The sequence below is a fragment of the Neopsephotus bourkii genome, unplaced genomic scaffold (assembly GCF_033783945.1).
Source record: "Neopsephotus bourkii isolate Nb327-2 ecotype Australia unplaced genomic scaffold, CSIRO-AGI_Nbou_v1 NB_1542, whole genome shotgun sequence".
Taxonomy (NCBI): Eukaryota; Metazoa; Chordata; class Aves; order Psittaciformes; family Psittacidae; genus Neopsephotus; species Neopsephotus bourkii.
Window position 1 is genome coordinate 3,184,208 of NW_026902018.1, and position 21,321 is coordinate 3,205,528.

The 21,321-nt window shown below is 45.1% G+C and overlaps 1 protein-coding gene across 5 annotated transcripts in view; it reads right to left on the bottom strand.

Annotated features, from left to right (window-relative positions):
* TAOK3 (TAO kinase 3) overlaps positions 1-21,321 on the bottom strand; it is an 86,556-nt gene that overhangs the window by 14,359 nt on the left and 50,876 nt on the right. For 2 of the 5 annotated variants that reach the window (XM_061370552.1, XM_061370551.1), the window contains 6 exons: positions 20,809-20,900; positions 18,741-18,834; positions 17,208-17,289; positions 10,798-10,965; positions 7,817-8,023; positions 89-223 (listed from right to left, as the gene is read on the bottom strand). In XM_061370552.1, coding sequence (XP_061226536.1) covers positions 89-223; positions 7,817-8,023; positions 10,798-10,965; positions 17,208-17,289; positions 18,741-18,834; positions 20,809-20,900 — 778 coding nt within the window. Of the gene's footprint in view, positions 1-88; positions 224-7,816; positions 8,024-10,797; positions 10,966-14,352; positions 14,508-17,207; positions 17,290-18,740; positions 18,835-20,808; positions 20,901-21,321 lie in introns of those variants that run through there. The other 3 variants (XM_061370554.1, XM_061370555.1, XM_061370556.1) reach the window with 3 other exon arrangements.

The window sequence follows — 21,321 nt, forward strand, 5'->3', positions numbered from 1 at the left end:
GAAAGAGCACATATTAGGAGAGGAAAGCCAGGGAATCGCTGACCCGTTTGCAGCGGGAGAGGGGATGAGGGGTGCGGTGGCTGCTTACCAAAGATGCTGATTTGATTGTGGCAAAGCGCTCTCGGTTCCGGTAGTGGAGGGCCTGATTCTGCACTGACTGGGTAGGCCGCACCTCAGGCCTGCGATCCCTGTGGCCCACCTCATCCCTTATAAATACATGATCCTGCAGAAATGGATAAAAACAAGGAGAAAGTCCGGCTGTGCTCTTCCCGCGGCGGCTGCCTCGCTCTCACCCCTCTGTCTGCACAAGCGCGGCGGTTGGAGAGGCATAGTTCAGCTCTCTGCTAGCCCCGGCAGCTCCCACCGTACGAAATGAATAAGCAACACATTGCAGGCTCGGCACGTCAGCTGATCGGGAGGCTTCCGAGTCCCTCGCTGGGGCTGGCGTGGGGCTCTGGCTCTGCTCTAACCCTCCAGGGTTACATAGGTGCAGAGCCCCAAAGGATGGAGAAGCGGGAAGCGATGCAGAGCGGTCGGACTCCTCGGAGAGGTCGGGTTCAAGCACTGCAACCCAGCGATCCCAGCACAAACGTGATTCCCATGTCTAGCAAAGAAGGTGCTGTTCCCTTTTAACACCAGAGCAACATCCTGCCTCATTCCCTTTGCCGAGTGACTGGGTTTCTTTGTCTCTCGTTTGCTATCTGCCGTGGAGGACGAGCATTCTGGCTAAAAGCATGGCAGGCTGGAGAGCACCAGGAAAGCCTCCGTGACCACTCAGGGATCCTGCTTTCCAGTCATGATCCTGCACAGTTCTAGCACTTTCTCTCCACAGCCCACAAAGGATTTAATTCTTTTCCCCCCTTTTAAAGCAACAGCTCCCAGGTTTTAGCAGGAACGGTTCCCGGTCCAACCTGCCTCCTGCTCCCTGCACAGCAGCGCGAGGAGCGGCTCTGCATCTGCCAAACCAGCTCTGCAATGGAACAAAGCTCTCACCAGGCACAGAAAGGAGAGACCCCGACCACAAAGGGCACTGAAAAACACCACCTCCAGCTTCCTGCTTCAAACAGCGACTGCCAAAAGTCAGCGCATCCACAGGTTACACCCTGAGCATGGAGCAAGCCTCTGGACACCCGCAGCCGGCCCAGCGGCGTGGGCTCCATGGGGTAGCAGCAGTGGTACCCAGTGCTGGCACATCTGCCACAGGCAGCTGCATGACTCCCATCCTCAAGCTCCTAAAACAACGTGACAAAAACCAGATCCTCCCTGACTGAAATCAAGATCCCAGCTGTCAGAGGTGCACAATCAAGGCTGCAAGTGCCTATGTCTGAAGGCAGAGAGGCACCAACCCCTGTGCACTGGGGGTTTGCTGGTGAGCAGAAGCAGCTTTGCCACCCTGCCATGCCAGTGCAGTAAGGTCAGAAATCCCTATAGTGACAAACCAGCTGGTATGGAGGAGCATCCCTACCATGACACTGCTGTCACACTGATGCGCTTTTCCCACTCTACAGGCCCCTGCTTCCTTCTATACTGTCCTGAATTTCCAGCTGCTTCCCACCTGGACACACACATTCAAAGACCCACAGCCTGGTTTGGGTTGGAAGGGGCCTTAAAGCTCCTCCAGCTCCAAGTCCCTGACACCTTCCACTGGAGCAGCTTGCTCCAAGCCCCTGTGTCCAACCTGGCCTTGAGCACTGCCAGGGATGGGGCAGCCACAGCTTCTCTGGGCACCCTGTGCCAGCGCCTCAGCACCCTCACAGGGAAGAGCTTCTGCCTAAGAGCTCAGCTCAGTCTCCCCTCGGGCAGGTTCAAGCCATTCCCCTTGGCCTGTCCCTACAGGCCCTTGTCCCAAGCCCCTCTCCAGGTTTCCTGTAGGTCCCTTTAGGCACTGCTCAGAGCCCTGGGGGAGCTTCCAGTTACTGAAGTGATGCTAAAGAGCAAGTCACTCAAAACCAGTAAAACCCCGCCATGTGCCCCTGCATGGATTGTGGATTAAGAAGCTAAAATAAACAAGTAACTAAAACCTGTTCCTGTGGCAGTTAATCCCTGGATATCTAAAAGCTGGATATAAAAGCTGCCACCTAGATATCTAAATGGCTACTGCTGGTGCATTGTTGGAGCATCTTCCAACGCACATGGAAGATGCTCAAACCCATGAGTCTTGCCCCAGTGTCAGTCTACAGAGTAAGAACCTGGACCTTCCTCCCTGGAGTCCCCTGCCAGTTCTACCCACATCTTTCCATCCTCCTCAGTGAAAAAAGCCTTCACCACGTCCTGCCCTCAGCACAGCACTTGAGGAAGATCTGCTCACCACCACTGCCATGCATTTGTAAGAGCAACACTAACAGCATGTTGCCAACAGCACGTTCATTTTATGTTCAAGATATTCTGACCAGATGCCTTCCTGATAAACCTCAACAATTACACCGAGCAGGGAATTTGGGGGTTTGGTTTCAGAGCAAGAAGTAGCTTGTCCCAAGGAATTTTAGGGGGGAAACCACCCCACACAAACTCATTGCTTCAACAAAACCCTCTAGGTGAATACAGTACCTGCTCAGAGGACAACTGCAACAAGCAAGCTATGGAAGCAACCAGAAAACATTTCAGTAGGTAGATAGGAGTTGCTTGTTTTCCTATGGGAAAAATCAATGAGGATTTTGGCTCTTTCATCACACCAAAACCAGGCAGACACATCTATAAACTGCATTTGGTATTTACATTTTTCAGTACATCACACTGCCATATAGCTGCAGCAACTCCTTGTACTGACAGAGCATCAAACAAGTTAACAAAGCAGAGGAAGCAGTCCCGTCACCTTCAGCAGCTGATTTAGAGACCTCAACCTCAAACTCTGAGCACACTGGACTATCCCGAAGCTGAAACATCTCAACTTCCACCTCAAAGGCAACATTCATTTGCACACTGCAGTTTCTGTTATGCACACCGAAGAAAAACCATCACAAACACTGTTTACACAAGAGGATTCCCTAACAGGAAAGGGTTGCCAGTCTCCTAGACAAACAGGAAAGGCAATTTCTGAGCCATAGTAAGGACTTTAATGGAATTGCAGCAAATCCCTTCCTTCTAAGGATTTAAAGAGCAAGGAGAACAACAGTGTGCTACTGCTCACTTTAACACATGGCACTAAATGCCTGGATAATCTACAGAGAGGTCTAAGAACTGGGAGTCTTTCAAGAAAGGGCTTCATGTCACCAACCTGCCTGACATCATTCCAGAGGGTCCGTGAAGGATCATCACTGCTGGCACACGTGAGCCAAAACTCACCCCATCATTACCTAAATCTCCTTTACATCTCATAAAAACAACATCTTTTGCATGTATGAATCACAAGCGTTGGTATGGAGGAAAACACCCTCAGCTTTGCCTCAGCTGTAACTTATGTGGAGCTGCTGTGCCAGAGTCCTCTCCAACTGAGTGCAAGTGCTGCACATTACCTACAGCAGTGATAGGTGACACGTGCAGGTTAATTCAATGGGTTTGGAAAGTCACCCAGCATCCACCAGTTATTACAGAAGGATGCTTGTATGACAGACACTGGGCAAGAATTTGTGATGATCAACTGTAACCCCTGGCAGTGTTCAAGGCCAGGCTGGACAGAGCCTTGGGTGCCATGGTTTAGTGTGAGGTGTCCCTGCCCATGGCAGGGGGTCGGTTCTGGATGATCTTGAGGTCCTTTCCAACCCAAACCATTCTATGAAAATCCTCTTTACATCTTTCTGTTCTAAACTAGATTTTAATCAGAGGATTCCCTGACATCAAAAGGAGCGTGACCAGCAGGTTGAAGGAGGGGATCCTGCCCCTCTGCTCTGCTCTTGTGAGACCCCACTTGCAGCACTGTGTGCAGTTCTGGTGTCCTCAGCATAAGAAGGACATGGAACTGTTGGAACAAGTCCAGAGGAGGCCACAAGGATGATCAGGGGACTGGAGCACCTCCCGTATGAATATGGGCTGAGAAAGTTGGGGCTGTTCAGCCTGGAGGAGAGAAGGCTGCGTGGAGACCTCATAGCAACTTCCAGTATCTGAAGGGGGCCTATAGGGATGCTGGGGAGGGACTCTTCATTAGGGACTGTAGTTACAGGACAAGGGGTAACGGGTTAAAACTTAAACAGGGGAAGTTTAGATTGGATATAAGGAGGAAATTCTTTCCTGTGAGGGTGGTGAGGCACTGGAATGGGTTGCCCAGGGAGGTTGTGAATGCTCCATCCCTGGCAGTGTTCAAGGCCAGGCTGGACAGAGCCTTGGGTGCCATGGTTCAGTGGGAGCAGGGTTGGAACTGCATGACCTTAAGGTCCTTTCCAATCTAGCTACTCTATGATTCCCTGACATTTTTATTGCCCAAATTTCATGCTTTTAAGTAGTGATCATTTTAAGATCAAATTAACCCCAACAAGTCTGTACTGCAGTTGAACAAAGCCATACCACAGGGGCCTTCTGTTTAGAGTAAAGGAGAACAACCTTTTTACTAGTATAAAGTTTTATGGAAATGAAAGGACACAATGGAGGAGCATTCTCCATCTTACCACTTGGCATATTCGTTTAGGACAACGAAACAGGAGTTCTGGGAAGCCACCTGTACACCCACTGACATGTACCAGCAGTTGAACAAAGCAGATGGCAAACTACCTGTGACGCATCAACTGATGCTTATACTCTTAGGGAGCCAAAATCTTCACCCTCACTTTAAGATGAATTAACTGATACCTATCTAGTTTTTAAAGCTGAGTTATGTGTCTTTGAAGCACGCACAGTGTATTTGGAGGTTAAGTCCCTGCCCTGTTTTGTCTTTGTTTTCTTTGCTCTGTGATACAATTGAGTTTGCATTAGAGCTGTCATCTACTCTTCAATCTACTCTTTAGTTCTTAACCTGTGTAGCTGAACAGCTGAATTAGCTCTCAACAGGAGATGGACATGAGAATGTCTATCCATAGGAAAAATGACCCCTGGATGGAGGAGCACAGTTAACTGTCTTCAGAAGACAAATGGTAGAAAACCAGAGCTCTTACACTGAGCGTATTGGGACTTACATGGAGGAGGTCACCAATGTGAAACCTGCAAAGGGGCAAGGAAAAGCATTGAGCAGGACAGGAGGACAGCTCATCCAAGTTGGGCGCCTGAACTTCCTGTAAAGAACTTGCTGGTGATTAAGGCATCCTCCTGAAGAAACATCCTAAGGATGGACTGGGACTCCAGAAAGGAAAGATGCCACAGCAGCAGACATTATAGCAATTCTCTTTCTCCCAGGAGTTTAGGACATAGCTATAAACTAGGTTATACAAAAAGCTACACATTCACTTATGCCTTATGAGTATTTTCTTTCTGTCCAGTGATTTTTCTTCCTATCTACAAGTTTTACTCTGCTGACAGGTGGGCATCACCTTTATTCTAAGTACAAGTTTATAAACATAGAGCATTACTGCTGCCCCAAAGCCTCTGTATTATGGAAGGGGTGAGGCTGTACCTGCTTTTTATGGAGGGTTTATCACAAACGCTATTCTCCATCAGGCAAAAATCAAAGCATCATCACCAATACGCCCACATAATGCAAACAGTTGACTAAGTATGTGCATCAGTGTTTTCCTTTTGGCCTTTAAAGGCTGATTAAACACAAATCACAAGCTTAATTTAAACCTGAACCTCAGGTTCTTTCCATTTGGTTTGGGATTAGGCTCCAGAGTGCTACCAATCTTCCTACTCCTCACCTGCTAGAACAAAACCAAGTTGTGTGGAGCAGCTCCACCAGTTAAAGCAAGCACAAACTGAAATGTCTTCAGAATAAGAAACTTCATCTTAAAACCAGGGCGGGATGTATGTGTATTTAAACCCCCTCAAGTGTCCTGCTCTGATTTTAGGCCTTTCATGTGTGTTAATATATACACGAAGCTACTTTCCATTTAAAATGGCAGTCCCCAAAGTAACTGAGAATAAGATAAAATACAGAAAGCACATACTAAATTAAAGCAATATGTTTACAGACTGGAATGTCATGCTACTCACAGTCCAAATCTGCCTTACACATCTATATGCTGGAAGGTGACATTTGCCAATTGAGAAGGTACCTGCTCCACTGCAGGAACTGGTAAGCACAGCCAGTTATTAACTGTTTTGTAAAGGCCATCAGTACAGAACTGGGGTTTCTGCTCCCAAATTACCCTAAGAAACCTGTGTTAAGAGATCTACAGGTGATTTCTTTTACAATACTTCGGTTTGGAGTGTGCAGGAGACCCTGTTTTTTTTACACCAGCTGACAAAAGCTTCCATGTGGGGTCATGCTGATGCATTCTCCTCAACTGAACGTCTTAACCTCAAGAAAACAGCAGTTATGCAGAAGCCAAAGAGGCCTGAGTTTGTAGCCTCAGGAATGTCCCTGTATTTGTACTTTAGAAGTGTCATACAACCACTATGGAACAAAATCCTATCCTTAAACCAAGCAGGAACTCTACTTCTTTCCCCAATACAATTAATGTCTGATGAGAGTGGCTCACATTCTGTTTTCACCAACTGTCATGACACTGATGAGAGCTATACTGAGCACCCAGTAACAGCACAATGTATGACTCCTGTGTAAATCAGTCCCTCAAGCTTCTATTTTAATGCATATGACTACTTAACAACGTAAAATCAAAGTTAATGTGGGTTTCTGAAGCCTACACAGAATGAGAAGGAGCTCCAGCTACCATCACCCAGAGCATCAAATCAGTTGCACTGCTCTTCACTTAAGGATGCTGTTGGGTTGGCAGTTTGGACTCACTGTTTTCTTCAGAAAAGTGGAAATAAAGTCTTCTCTGAAAATGCTATTACAAGTGTATTTCAGGAAGATGTAAAGCCCTCAGAACTATGCAGCTGATCTGCCAGTATCTTTAAATATGAAAGGGAAGCTTTTGGCAAAAAAGGTAATCCCTTTTATAAGCATTTCAATATTCAATTACACAAACGCTGTTTCAGGAGGAAAAATTGCTTACAAATACTTGTTAGTTAAAGCCAGGCTTCACTGGAACCTTACAAATGAGAAATTCATACTTTTCCTGCTGCTGGGATGTTTTAATTCCTCTGGCATAAAGCACATGTACGCTCTGAAGCTCTTTGCAATATGCAATCACACAAACGACTTACATTTTACTGCCCGCTAGCAAATGACACCGCTAAGGCCAAGCCAAAACTATTTTAGTCCAATGACCTTAGATTAGATGCCAACTTACCAACTAGACAACTTCAGATTGCTATCTAACACTAAGGAAATGAAAGGCAACAGATCACAACATGCAGCAAAGGAGCAGAAAGGCACTGAGTGGAACTTGACCAAAACATACCTCGTGGGAAGGGTCCAAAGCTCTGCACACTTCCACTTCTCATGAGGGGAATCCAAGTGCAAGGAGATTTTAATCACACATTGTGACTGGTAAACAGTTAGCTGCTACGACCACTTGTCACCATACTACATAATGCAGTACAATCATTCACAAGGAAACAAGGACTGTTGTTACAAGCAGAGGTGAAGTAGTGCACATGCAGGGCTGGGTAAGGAGGCATGCAGTGTGACCCTGCCTAGATGCTGAGAGCACTACCTTTCATTAATGACCTCTGGTTTACTTCCAGAGGTTATTTAAATGCAGTTTAGCTTTTAAACAGGAAAAAACCCAACCACAGAACTTGATTCTGGCAAGCCCAGCACCAGCTCCTGCTCCCAGCAGATGGCTCAGCACAAGACCACAACACACTGATGCTTGGGCCCTATGCAGGCGAGCCAACACAAGCAATAGCAGGGACTGCAGGAAGCTACAGAGAGCACCAGAGAACATACCTTCTTATGAACAACGGAGGAAGTGGAATTAATTGTGCTCTCATCACTATGCATCATGACCAGTTCGGGGCTGCTCTCATCCAGGACCTCCTGCATGCTGCTCACACTGCTGCTCTGACTGCCTGTGCTCACAGACATACTTGGGATGGAATGGTTGCTGCCCAGACTGTCCATCTTCCTACTCAGGTTTGATCCATGCTCACTGTCCTATGAAACAAGGGGCATCAGTTACAAACACTGCAGGAGATCACCTGCCCAGCACGTGCCTGCAGTGCCCAGAGCTTCTTTTACAGGTGACTCTGCAGAGTTACACGTTCTTTGCTCATTATTTTGGCAACTACATTTCCCAAAGCTGCTTGGGTTATGAAACACTCCACGTGGGGCAGTTAGCTTTTGCCTTTTCCCCTGTAATCTTACTGCATCAGGCTTCAAGCCAGTTCTTTTCATGTATCAATAAGTCTGGGCATGGATTTTGGCTTGAAAAGGAGAGATCCAGGAATACTGGATGGCTGGTGGAAGGAGTCTTATAATTAAAAGGAGTGATTTAAGCTTGTATTAAAACAATATTCCAAGTCAGGAGAAGCTACAACACATCTTGTGCTTCAGAAAACACAAAAGACAATGAATCCGTTTGGTTTCTTACTTGATAAATAGCACGTGGTGCTTAACAGGCGCAGAGGTTTTAACCTCCATATCCCAAGCAGTCAGCAATTACATTTTGTCACGCTAAAAACCCCTTTAGCCTTGTGTTTTTAGGCAAGATAAATTCTTCATCCACCTTTAAGCAGCTGACTCAGAAGAGCCTGCATTGAAACTGTTGTAAATATATATAGCTTTGATTCTACAGACAAACATCAGAAGTTAGCAGCTTTTTTTCTTGTTGCATACTCGTACAAGCACAGTAATCCCAGAGTATGCACTTAATCCGGCCTGATTTAGGAGAATTTATGGAGTTCTGTGATTAACTAGTGGCACTGAAGAGGCTTGCAAGGAATTCACAGTGAGGACCAAGAAGTCCAACCATCCTTCAGCATCCTTCAGGCCCGAAATAGCTCCAATTCACCAAAATGAATGGCCTGCTACTGCACCCAGACTGTCCTGGCCTCCAGAGTGAGCTTGGGGAGAATCACATTACAAATCACTTAACAGGGAACTCATTTTGTTGGGCACTGAGAGAAAGCTCAAACTGACAGATCTGAATTTGATTGTGTGATTATTTTTGAAGCAATCAGCAGATCATCAGAGCCTGTGTGAGAGTACTTCAAATCCAAGAGCACTGGTTTATAGAGAACGTGGCCACATGAGAATTAAAGTATTTCCAGGATGCTTATATGCAGTTGCAGAAGAAATAACCAAGCATCCAAGATGAGGATATGGCTCTGTAATTGATGAGTATATGCACAAAGGACAGGGATGATATCACATGTCCGACCTTAACACTGGCTTCCTGACTTGAATCCTTTCCAAATGACCTTAAGTTTCTTGCAAGAACTGAGGAAAGCATTAGTAATATTTTAAGTGTTACAGATTTGTAATGCTCCTTTCCCACCTTAGAAAGCCTGAAGTTGAAAAAGGCACTGTTTCATCGCACTTGCAGCTCAGCAGCTTCTGTTAACCCATTCAGTAGTAACTGAAGCACGTGCTATGTTTCATTTTCACTGCCAAGTTAGTGATAAACATGAGCAATACAACTTCCTTTCATGGTCCACAAGCTCGGTGGTAAAACAGTGCAGAGCATGCTGTGCACATGCAGAGTAGTGTGAGCTTCATTAGTGTTAATTCCTGGAGATACAATATCTTTCCCCCTCTTTATTGGAGGAGCAGGGACAGGAAGAACAGAAGAAAATACATCTTGAAGTCAACTACTACCACATGTATCCCACTTCGCTGTTGAGCTTGGACCAACAGCCAAGTGGGAAATACATTCCCTTGGGCTTTTATACCCTGTCACCCCCCACAGCTTTTCACACATGGATAGAGAAAGCTTGAAGGTTTCAGTGCAGAAGTCTGCCTATCCTCCCATCCCACAACTCAGCTGGAGGTTTAGAAGTTGGCTATCTGGAGGGTTGGAACAGAAGCCCTTTGTAGCTTTGATCACAGTGGTTGCTGTTCTTACTCCTGGGCATCTCCTCCAAAGTGAAGGACAGTGCTAAGTGTCAGTCCCCTCCTTCTGCATCTGACACCCAGGCTCACCCATTTCTTAAACCAGAGCTCTAGTTTAACTTTAAAGGAACAGCTGCCATCCACAAACCTCAAAACCAAGTCCCTGTATATATGCTGAGCTTGGACATCTCACTGTATATTATCTGGCCATTTTGAGCAAAAAGAAATACAAGCATCAATTTGCCTGTCAATTCTGTGGAGAAGCAGGCACAGATTTATTTATCCAAGGTGCCTGCATGAAGTGACACTGTAAAATGACTGGCTCCTCCTCTAAGCCACAGTTAGTGTCACTTATCACACACTGATTAAGTGGGTTGGTTATTACAAGATCAAAACTGAAGCTAAATTTTACGTCTTTAACCTTTTTCTTTAACATTAAAGAACTTAAAAGAAGAAGTCTTCCTACTTTGGTGATTTGCTTTTCAGCTCCTGAGAGACCAATCACCTTATAGTAAAGTTATGGCAAGTGAAAAAACACTAACCAAGTGGCCTTGCCTGCACCTATGAGCAAGGAAAGCTCGGGCTGTCACAGACCCTCCTTCACACAGGCTGTGAGCCACTTCATTCTCCCTCCAGATGAGTTTCTTCCCTAAAGCTTTCAGAAGAAAGGCCACCACTGGAAAAACATCCAGAGTTTCAAAGCTGCTGTTAAATGTACAGCTAACAGTGAGTAAAAGGGCTACTAACTCAGGTTATGCTGTCTCTTGGCATGGACTGCAGCCTCTCCTAGGCTGTGCTTGTTCTGCCCCATTAAGGAACATCTCACTTGCCTGGACATCATTTCTAACAGCGCAAATGGGGGAACAAACTCAAAGTACCTCCTCCTCCTCCTGAGACTCCGTGAGGGGCCCATTCCGGGTCTCCTGGAAAAGGATCTTCTTCATTTTCCGGTACTGCAGGTTGTCCAGCTCACGCACCGCATCTTTTGTCCTTTGGATGAGGTCTATGAGCACCCGCGGTGGTCGGTCCCGGCGGACAAAATCGTGCTGGATGAAAGGAAAAGGCATCACTTCAGACATGGCACAGGTATGTTTGATGTCAAAACAGGAACACAGTGACTTGAGACACCTGCAATGACAGCTCCTGTTCAGTAATTGGGCTGTTCATATTCAATAGTTACTGATAGTCATGAAGAAAGAGCTCAAACACATTGAGCACTGAGTACACTGCCTGTGCTCATCACTATGGCAAATAACCAAACTGATCACGCCACACACTGAGTTTTGAAGTGTAGGATTCAGAAGGTCCCTTAAGCACAGAACTGAAGCCAAAGGCAGAGTACAGAGACGTGAAGGCAAAATCCCTTTGCTACTTGAAACCCATGTGTGTGTAGAGAAGAACATGGAGAAGCTGGGTACTGGATGGAGAGGCAGAGACCTGGCTGACCCTTTGCGAGCTTCCTCTAGTCCTGACTCCCCAGTGCACTTTTCTGTCTCAAGTGGAACAGTTTGGAGCAGGGTCAGGTTTTCTGAGCTCTCCAGACAATGCAGCTGATGAATGAGTTCATTCACTTGAAGCAACTGATAGGCCAAGGGGAATGGCTTGAACCTGCCAGAGGAAGACTGAGCTGAGCTCTTAGGCAGAAGCTGTTCCCTGTGAGGGTGCTGAGGCGCTGGCACAGGGTGCCCAGAGAAGCTGTGGCTGCCCCATCCCTGGCAGTGTTCAAGGCCAGGTTGGACACAGGGGCTTGGAGCAAGCTGCTCCAGTGGAACGGGTCCCTGCCTGTGGCATGAGGTTGGAGCTGGATGAGCTTTAAGGTCTCTTCCACTACAAACCATTCCATGACTTTATGATAGTAGGTACAAGATGGTGCCGCTTCAAACCTTACAAAGGACTTCAGAATGAACAAAACACTTGAAGGACAAAGATGGATCAACCTTAAGTATTCAAGTCTACCCGCCTAAGCTACATGCAGAGATTTATCCTACATCTCTCTATCCCAATGCATACATAAAGCCAGTAAGAAGACTACAAGGTTTAGTTATATACACAACTTGAAGCATAATTTGTAGGCAGAGTTAAAATAAAGTCAGGTTCTTACCTGATTTCTAGTACATCCTGCTAAGGATGTACTAAGGATGGAACTGCTAAGGATGGACTTTAAGCCCAGGTTTTAGGTGCAGACGTAACAATGAATTCTTCAATGGAATTAAAGTACACAGTTAAAAGCTGTTCTCTTATCAGAGACATTCTCCTGCACTGGCAGCAGAGCATGAAAGCCTCACAGCTTTCCCATTTAACCTCTGACTTGATTATAGACAGCCCAAGCACACACTTGCCAATCTTTGACATGGCATCAGTAGAGTTGGGTATGTTGCCTAGTGTGTACCAGGTGAGATAGCCTTAAGGCACAAACATCTTCTAGAAACATCAGATGTTCTAGAAACATCTTCTAGAAACATTTCTAGAAACATGAACAATGAAAGAAAGAAATGTGGGAAAAACCTGTTCTCTACTCTGGCTCTTCCGTGTGCTCATGGCCTCATAGGACAGGAAAAAGCATTTCTACCCTCAGTGTGTGGCCATCCCTCCAGTTGAGGAGCTGATACATCCAACAGTAGCTGGAGCAACCACTCCATGAGCCCAGCCCACCTAAGACCAGGAGTCAGGTGTACAAAGCACCTAAAGGGATGAGCTGATGATCTTGCAGTGATTTCCAAATAAACATGGAAAGTATCATGCCACAGGCTTATTTCTTGCTTTTAAATGAATTCAGACTGTTTTGCTAATGGGGACAGCTCACCCCTTATAGAATCATAGAATAGTTGGGGTTGGAAAGGACCTTAAGATCATCCAGTTCCAACCCCCTGCCATGGGCAGGGACACCTCACACTAAACCATGGCACCCAAAGCTTCATCCAACCTGGTCTTGAACACTGCCAGGGATGGAGCATTCACAACCTCCCTGGGCAACCCATTCCAGTGCCTCACCACCCTAACAGGAAAGAATTTCCTCTTTATATCCAATCTAAACTTCCCCTGTTTCAGTTTTAACCCATTACCCCTTGTCCTGTCACTACAGTCCCTAATGCAGAGTCCCTCCCCAGCATCTCTACAAGCCCCCTTCAGATACTGGAAGGCTGCTAGCCTTTTCTAGCCATTTCTTTTTGCTAGTAGTGGTGGTGTTGATGTTTGAATTGTAGCTCAAAGTTCTAAACATCATTTCACACAGAAGCAAAATGAATCATTTCTGCTCCTCAATGCAGATAAATCAGCGTGTATTTCTCTGTAAAGAGCAACAATCTGCAGCTTATTTATGATTAGAAAAGGTATTCAGCTTTATCTCACTATAGATAATATTTAGAAAGCAGTAATGCATTTGGATCAAGAACCCTGTACTTAAATCCATCCTGTATGTGCAGTGTCTGCTTGGTTATGTGGATTCTTTAACAGTGTAAATACTCATTTAACTGGAAAGAGGATTTGCTTCATATTCAAACACTACTCAAGTATTAGAAGGAGCCACATGGAAACTGGTGAACGCTCCATCCCTGGCAGTGTTCAAGGCCAAGCTGGACAGAGCCTTGGGTGCCATGGTTTAGTGTGAGGTGTCCCTGCCCATGGCAGGGGGTTGGAACTGGATGATCTTAAGGTCCTTTCCAACCCAAACCCTTCTGTGATCCTATGGTGGCTGAGTGAGTAACACACATCTCTTGGCAATGTCATGCAAGCTGAGGAAAATAGGAGGAAAAAAAAGTGCTTCATGCAAGTGTTATAACTACTTTTAATTTTAAAAGGGAAAACCATTAGTGAGAGTTTTTGGTTGTGAGTTTTAAATGTCAACTGCGTTTTCATCTCCCCACAACCATCTGACTGCTTCCATCCAGGACAGGGAATTGAAATGGGATTAATTTTCAAACACATCATTTAAAATTCAGTTTCCTTTAAGAAAAGGTGCCCCCCCCCAAAAAAATTGATTTATCCCCATTTACTGCATGCAAGTGGAAAGCTCTCAGAGGACAAACCATCATGAATCTTCTCATCTAAGAAGCTGTAAGGAGAGCTACTGCAGGAGGGAACATCTTGGCTACTGTTCTGAAAACCTAAAACCAACTAAAGAGACTGAATATACATGATTTAAGATCTCGGCCCCAATTGTTTGTACAGGCTCCAACCTAAGGTACTCATGAAATCATATCCTTCAGTGAACTCACACTGTTCCTAGAGAGCAAGAGAGGCTGCCAATCCACATGAATGAATCATTCCTGAAAGCCACAACACAAACCTATTAGCTGGTCAGATTGTCAGGGTGCTGCAAGCAGAACCAGCGAACAAAACGCTGGTGCTGTGCCACAGCACAAATGCATCACAGGACAAGAAATACACCAGGAGCTGAAGAGGGAGTACAAATGAGCTCGTTCATCAGCCTTTACCTGGAGAGTGAAGGCCTGAGTGTTAAATATTCCCTGTGGTCCAGGCTTAAAGCAAGGACAGAAGCGAGCGCACAGCTAGCTGTTCAGTAAAGAGCGCAGGGCTTCGAGTTCTCTCCTCAAGAGCCTCAGAAACATCCATGAAAATGCATTTTACTGAGCTGAAAGAGCAACAAGAGAAGCCATAAAACAAAGGCTGAATGGTAGCCTTAGAACAGAAATCAGCATGAAAAGGCTGTCAGGTAGACACTGAGCAGCAATCTAACCTACTGTGGAAATGAAGCGGAACACCCGATGGAAGCAGCAATTCCTCTGCTCGAATGTTTAAGGCAGCTCTGATTCCTGTTTAGATGGTGTGGAACAGCAGCATGCCATGCAGCAAGCAGAGGAATAGCAGGGGCACTCATCCATTCCAAAGAAAGGAAACACTTAAAGCCTGATGGAAAAGGGGCTGGATGGGATTTCACACATCCTCACCTTCTCAAGGAAGGCAGCTCCTCAATTTCCCTAACACAAAACACTTGGAGTTATAAGCAGCTCCTATGCTTCATGGCAGGGGGTTGGAACTGGATGATCTTAAGGTCCTTTCCAACCCAAACCATTCTCTGATTCTCAGGTAAACTGAAACCAAATGACTTCAACTGGAACTTGTTCATGGTCCACTGAGACAAAGCTTTGGCACTCCCAGCACAGGTCCCCCTCCTACATGCTCTTGGCTATCATGAACCTGTACAAGGCACTTTCCAAAACCATGCTGTTACTGTCAAACCAAATCCTAATTAATTTGGTTCAGTATAGAGCCTATTAATGGGATATAAACAACTTTTGCTTATGGTGGTTCGATTAGGGGAAGATGCTAACCTAGACCTAAACTGTTAGTGCTGCTTTTAACAGATAAATATATGAACAGAGAACAGAAGCAAGCATGTTACAGGATGTTAATGAATCAAGAGGAATTGCTCAAAATGCATCTAGGACAAAAAAAAAATCATTGGAAAATGGAGACCAGAAACACAGATGAAAATACAGTGCTACATGACCAGAAAGCAGCTTAAAGAGTGTGATGCCTGGAAACACACAATGCAAAAAGAGAGATGCAGAGTATGCTTGGTAAGTAATAACATGAGGAGGGAACTACAGTTGGCACTAACCAATAAATCAGTCAGGACATGGGCACCAGACAGCAATCAGAAGAACACAGCATCAGGACCTCCTCCTGTAACACCACAGAGCAGAGCCAGCCTGGCCCAGCTCACTATCTGCATAGTAGTGCCAGAAGCACCCATGTACCCACAGGAACTACAGACAAAACCCCCCACTAAACCAAAAAGTGCATCAGAAGGGCCCAAATGAGTGATTTACAATAGAGCAAAACCAAGGGCTGAACTGAGAATCATTAGAAGATACATACTCAAAAGGTATGAATAAAGAATTCACCATGCTTACATCAGCATTACTAAAGAAATGGGCCAAGACAACCTTCCTGAGCATCACCTGTGTCTGTCAGAAGAGAACCCTATAAAAAGCCCCCAAAAGACAGGACAGGGCAGTTCAGAGCACCCCACACAGCACAGTCCTGCATTGCCAGGAGATAAACTTAACTCATGCAGTCTCTTCTCATCTCTAACACCCACATTCCTTTAAATAATCAGCCACTACCTGTAAATCCTTATTAAGAGCTCAATGATCTGCTCATGTGGAACAGTGCTCCAAGTACTACCAGCTCTGCAGAAGAGCTGATATTGCCCAGGCATCTTGTGAAGCCTGGTTAAGTCTAGACTTTAAGTAGCAATTAAAAGGACTTTTTAGGTTTTCTATCACTTCCACACAGAAAGCTTGTAGTACATTACATATATAATGTAATTATAATAATGCTTAATTACATGTAAGCTTGGTAGCAAGCACTGCCTGTTACACAAGAGAAAAGTAACATTCTTCCTTACTGGAGAAGGTAAGCAGGGCTAAAGAATAGAAAGGAACATTAGCAAGTTGGTAGTTACATTACTGTACACCAAAGTGTGTAACTGCTCCAAAAGGGTCTTGGCTTTCACACAGGCTGCACCAAGTTAGTTTCCTCACTCCCTCTGCCCTGCAAACGGGGTCACCTGCAGTTTCATCCCTTATTTCTGTCTGCTTGTTCAGAGACCACATAGTGCAGCACAGTCACAACTCAGGGCATCCTACTGACAGCTCAGTGCAGCAGAGGGGCTGGCCAAACCTCCTTCATCACAGCAGGAGGAAACACACTCCTCCATCCTGCCTTCACAGAGAACTGTTGGTTGGAATTCACTTCTGCAGGACAGCCAGCTCTGGACCTGCTTGTCCTTTATAAGACTTTCAGGTAAAGTATGTACAGGATTGTCTTGGAAGAAACACATTAAAAAATAAGAATCAAGATTAAATCCTTCTCTCCCCTCATGCTGACAGGTCCTTCCTTCAGCTAACCCCCCCCCTGTTACTCACAGTAGTATCCCATGAGGCTTGCAAGCTCTCTAACACAGGTATAAGCTCTGCAGATCTCTGGGGTGTAACAGGAGCGGTGTGTTTGGATGCTACCCTGAGTAACTCCTCACTCATAGTGTCTCTGTTCTACCACATAACCTATCTCGACTCTTCCCAGTAGTTTGACTCAAGCATCACATAAAGACAACTGTGATTGCCCTAACAAGCAAAGTCAGGAAACAAAGTTACTTCAGCCCAAAATACACTTTAGAAGACCCCAAAACTCTGTTGATTCAACTGAAAGCCAACCAATCTTTCTTTTGGAAGGGGTAAGTATTTGTTCCCCATCTGTACAACTCTTTTGGCAGACAAATAGGGTTTTTTTCCAACTTTCTGGAAAAGACATGAAAAGTTACCCGTAAGAGATCTGTGGATGATGGCCTTTCCTGAGGTATTTTCTGTAAGCAGTAATCAACAAATCCCCTAAAGGAGTCTGACCTGTAAATCAAAAAGAAACAAAACAAATAAAGGAAACAAAAGTTCTAAATGAAAGGGCAGCTCAGGAGCTGGAACAGACACAAACTTATCAGTGCAAAGCAAAAGAAAAACCTGGACTGAGTTGTCCTTAAGTTCTAGGGCAGAGAAATCAACTGGACTTCTCTAAACTCCGAGTAAGTCGATGCCATCAGTTCTCTCACCAGTTAAAGACTGTTGAAACAACCATGGACGCCCAATTATCCCCAGCCACAAACCGAAAACCAAGCAGGAACTGTGTGTACCAGTCACTGGTTTCAATTTGACTTTGACTACTTAAAAATAGATGGCACTGAAGTTGTTGGTAACTCCAGAAACACGTTTGTTGCCTTAGCACTCTATTCTCTGGAAGCTTCCCACTGCTTGTAACCCTGACTCACTACAGCACCTTGCTACAATGCCTAGTTTAACATGACTTTAAACTGTATATGAGGTAGTACCCCAACTAGAAAGAAAACTGATGATCTAGGTGCCACTGAACTCTGAAGGAGCAAAAAAGGCACCGTTCTTATTCCCTGTGTTCTCAAAGCCACAGAGAGCAAACAGGTGACTCTAACCAAACTGCTTGCAATCAAGAGTATGATTCTCACATTGTATTCACAAGATGCCTCTACTCTGCATTGCAAACTCTGCACAGAACATGGGTGCTGATGTGAGACCAGGTTGTTTGACTCTTGAAGAATGGACAAAAACAGAGATGATGAAATAAGGAAACTGAAGCAGAGTGGGTTTGAGAAAATGATTAGCAATGAAATAATTATGCTGCTTCACTGCCTAGCAGTGTAACTGGGGGAACTCCACACCTCGTCAGGAGCTATTGCTTCAAGCCACGTGCAGACTCTGCCAAGCATCACTCCATAGTTACATTCCCCTCTTGGGCACAGAGAACAGGAATCAGGGAAACCCTTGGCTCCCACACAATAACAAAGCATTCTTGTACCATTCTGGACCAAGCCTGTAGCATGGGGAGCATTTACTGGCCACAGAGCTCTGATGACTTTTGAAGTCACTCACTGAAAAAAAAGAAAGAAATCTAATTACCTCTATAATCTGCATCCCTCTTCCCTTCTCTCCACATTTCAGCTGCACTACAACGCTAACAATTCTGCCAGGGATCTTGTGCAGCTGGGAACTTTGCTGATGCTGAGCTACAGCGGGTTTAATGCATCCAAGAAGATTGTAATTCCTACAGCATCTACAGCCCCATAATTAACACCTCCACACATTCAGATTGTAGCATAGCCAAAGTGACAGAAGGTCAAAATTGAACCTGCCTACACAGGAGCATTTCTGAGAACGCAGTCAAATCACTACCCTGCAACAAACACTTTTCTTGTCAGACTTTAATCATGCAGAGTGTCACAGAGCCTTTTCAGGGAAATAAAACAAAGAATATCTGGTAATAGCTCTCTTACCATTCATTTGACTGTAACGTAGGGGAATCGTTCTGCGCTATATGATATAAGGCACTCATTGCATTCATGTTGAAAAGTGGAGGCTTCCTTTCAGCTAGAAAGAGAAGAGAAAGGTGTGATAAGGCAGTCTGGAAAGAAAAGGAGAAAGATATGGAAGCATGAGCAGGGTATCACTGCTAAATCAATGAGTAGCTCATTACTGTTGTCATCACATTTAAGCTAATTATTTTAATACTCTAGGTTAGACCAGGACAACCACTCCAGGAAAGCTGCTATTCACTTGAAGAGGGGATGATGAAATCCAAGGAGAACAGGATGCAAATTGTAAGGAAAAGTTTCCAGCAATTTTTACCTTAACTGCCACATTTCGCACCTGAGCTGCTGTGGTAAATTCAGCAGAAGCTGACTAGAACAGAGCACATCAGGGCTAGAAAATGTACATATTAACCCCTCTGGATCTCTGGTGCGCTGCTGTAGCATCTGAATTAAGGGGCAAGAGTGGCTGCCTGCTTCATTTGGCATTGGCAGTCACCTGCACGTGGGGCAGTTTGCCAGATGTGCCATCCACTCCCCCTAACTAAACTTCTTCCTAGTCCTTCCATGTCCCTCCCAGCCCCTGACCTTGCAGGGGTGCAGCAGAGCACACACAGAGATGGAGAAAGGCTGGTTTTCCCCAGCTAAGGTCAGTCATGCCCATCAGCCAACGATGCCAGGACTTCTAAGGTCACGTCAGGCCAGAGCAATCACCTGTCCTTGACCTACAGCATGCATGCAAACCACCACATTTTCTTTTCCTTAAACACTGCTTTTGGCTAGACAAGAAGACATCAGCATTGAAAGAAAGCCAAGTGGTGCTCAGTAAGACATTTCCTCCCACTGCTACCTGACCCCATATTCAGATTTGGACTCCCGCAAAGGCAAAGTTTAAAGTTCTTTCCAAAGAAGAAGTTTAATACTTCTCAAAAGGTAATATTAAAAAGTCAACCCCTCAACTATGTCAAATGGCTTTGAGGTTCTTGATGGAAAAGAGCCATTGGACTTCTGCTATCAAAACTCAGTGCCTACATAGGGTAGTGTAGCATCTGTTCTACTACTGTGATTCACTCCTTGAGAGGCTGTAACACTCCTGAACTCCACACACATACACAAATAAACATCATGTGGAAGAACAGAGGTTTAAAACTTCTGATTTGGGTATTCTTTACATCAAAATACAGACTGTGTCAGCAAGGCAGTAGCGCTGGCACATGAAACAACACTGGAAGTTAATACTCATCTGCACTGTTACCATATCCATATTGGGGTCAACATTCTGTATGTTCCCCTCTTTGTTATATGTATTTCTGCTGCTTAAACCTTTATAAGTAACATTTTTGGTGCGCTTGCCCTCACAATAAGTCCTTGATGTACTGCTGTTAAGGTAACTATAATCCATATCAAAGCTATTTCTGACTATAATCTGCTCAGCACATGCAATGTCAACAGTTAAACTGAAAATGCACACGTGTGCTCTCTGTACCTGCTATTCACATCTGCATCTGTTTCAGGTTGTGTGGATGTCTGTCACTTGCCCTTTGCACTGCTTTTCTTCTCATGTAAAGAACCTGTTCATGTTGATTCATGTCACAAACTTCCAGCTGAGATGGAAGAGTTTTGGTTTCAGAGAGTGGGGAAGTAAAAGGAACTGAAAAATCAGTGTAGGGCCCTTGTGACACACAAGTCTTAGGACACCAGTGCCCTTGACACAACAGCTGGAACATCCTTCTCCAAATCCAGCTTGGAAAATACAGACCACAGCTTCCTCTCATACAAGACTAGAATCCTCTAGTTATTCTGGGAATAACTAAGCACACCAGATAACATTAAAGCACAGCAGCAGTGGCTTGCTCATGATTTGCCAGTGAGTAAAAGATTTAACTTAACTGTCAGTGCTTCCCAAGTCAGGCTTTATGAAGAAAAACCCAAACAAACTTATGAGGAATATGAATCTTCAGGTTTTTCAGGATTCCTAACCAATATTGCAGACAGTGAATTATCCAAGTATTAACTTTGCCAAGTATTTACTCACCTAACTCAATACATGTGATCCCAAGAGACCAGACATCCACCTTTCCATCGTACTGTCCCTCATCCATCGCAAGGATCACCTCTGGTGCCATCCTACCAAGCACAGAGCAAAACATGGGGGTTAGGGGGTACAAACTGTGAGTTCCAGCACATAACTTCAAATGAGATGGTTTCATCATCTTCAGCAGAACTGAAAGAGCCAGCAGGGAGCTCAGTAAAGCCGTGATGAAATGGAACAAGGCTTGCCTGCGCTAGCATCTCTTTCAAGAGGCAGTTTAAGAAAGGAAAGTAAGAGGCCAACCTGACCATCTTGGTGTTAGCACATGCTGGCACATGGGAGTCCTAGACCAATTTCAAAGGTATAGTACCTGCAGGCAGACAGCAGGGGCAGGGAGAGTCCTAAAGGCATCACATGTACTCTCACCAGAGATGGTGGGTTTTCCATTGGCACACCAGGAGAATTTTCCAGCAGATATATGCAGCCTACGAGTGTAGCTATGAAAGGAACAGGGAA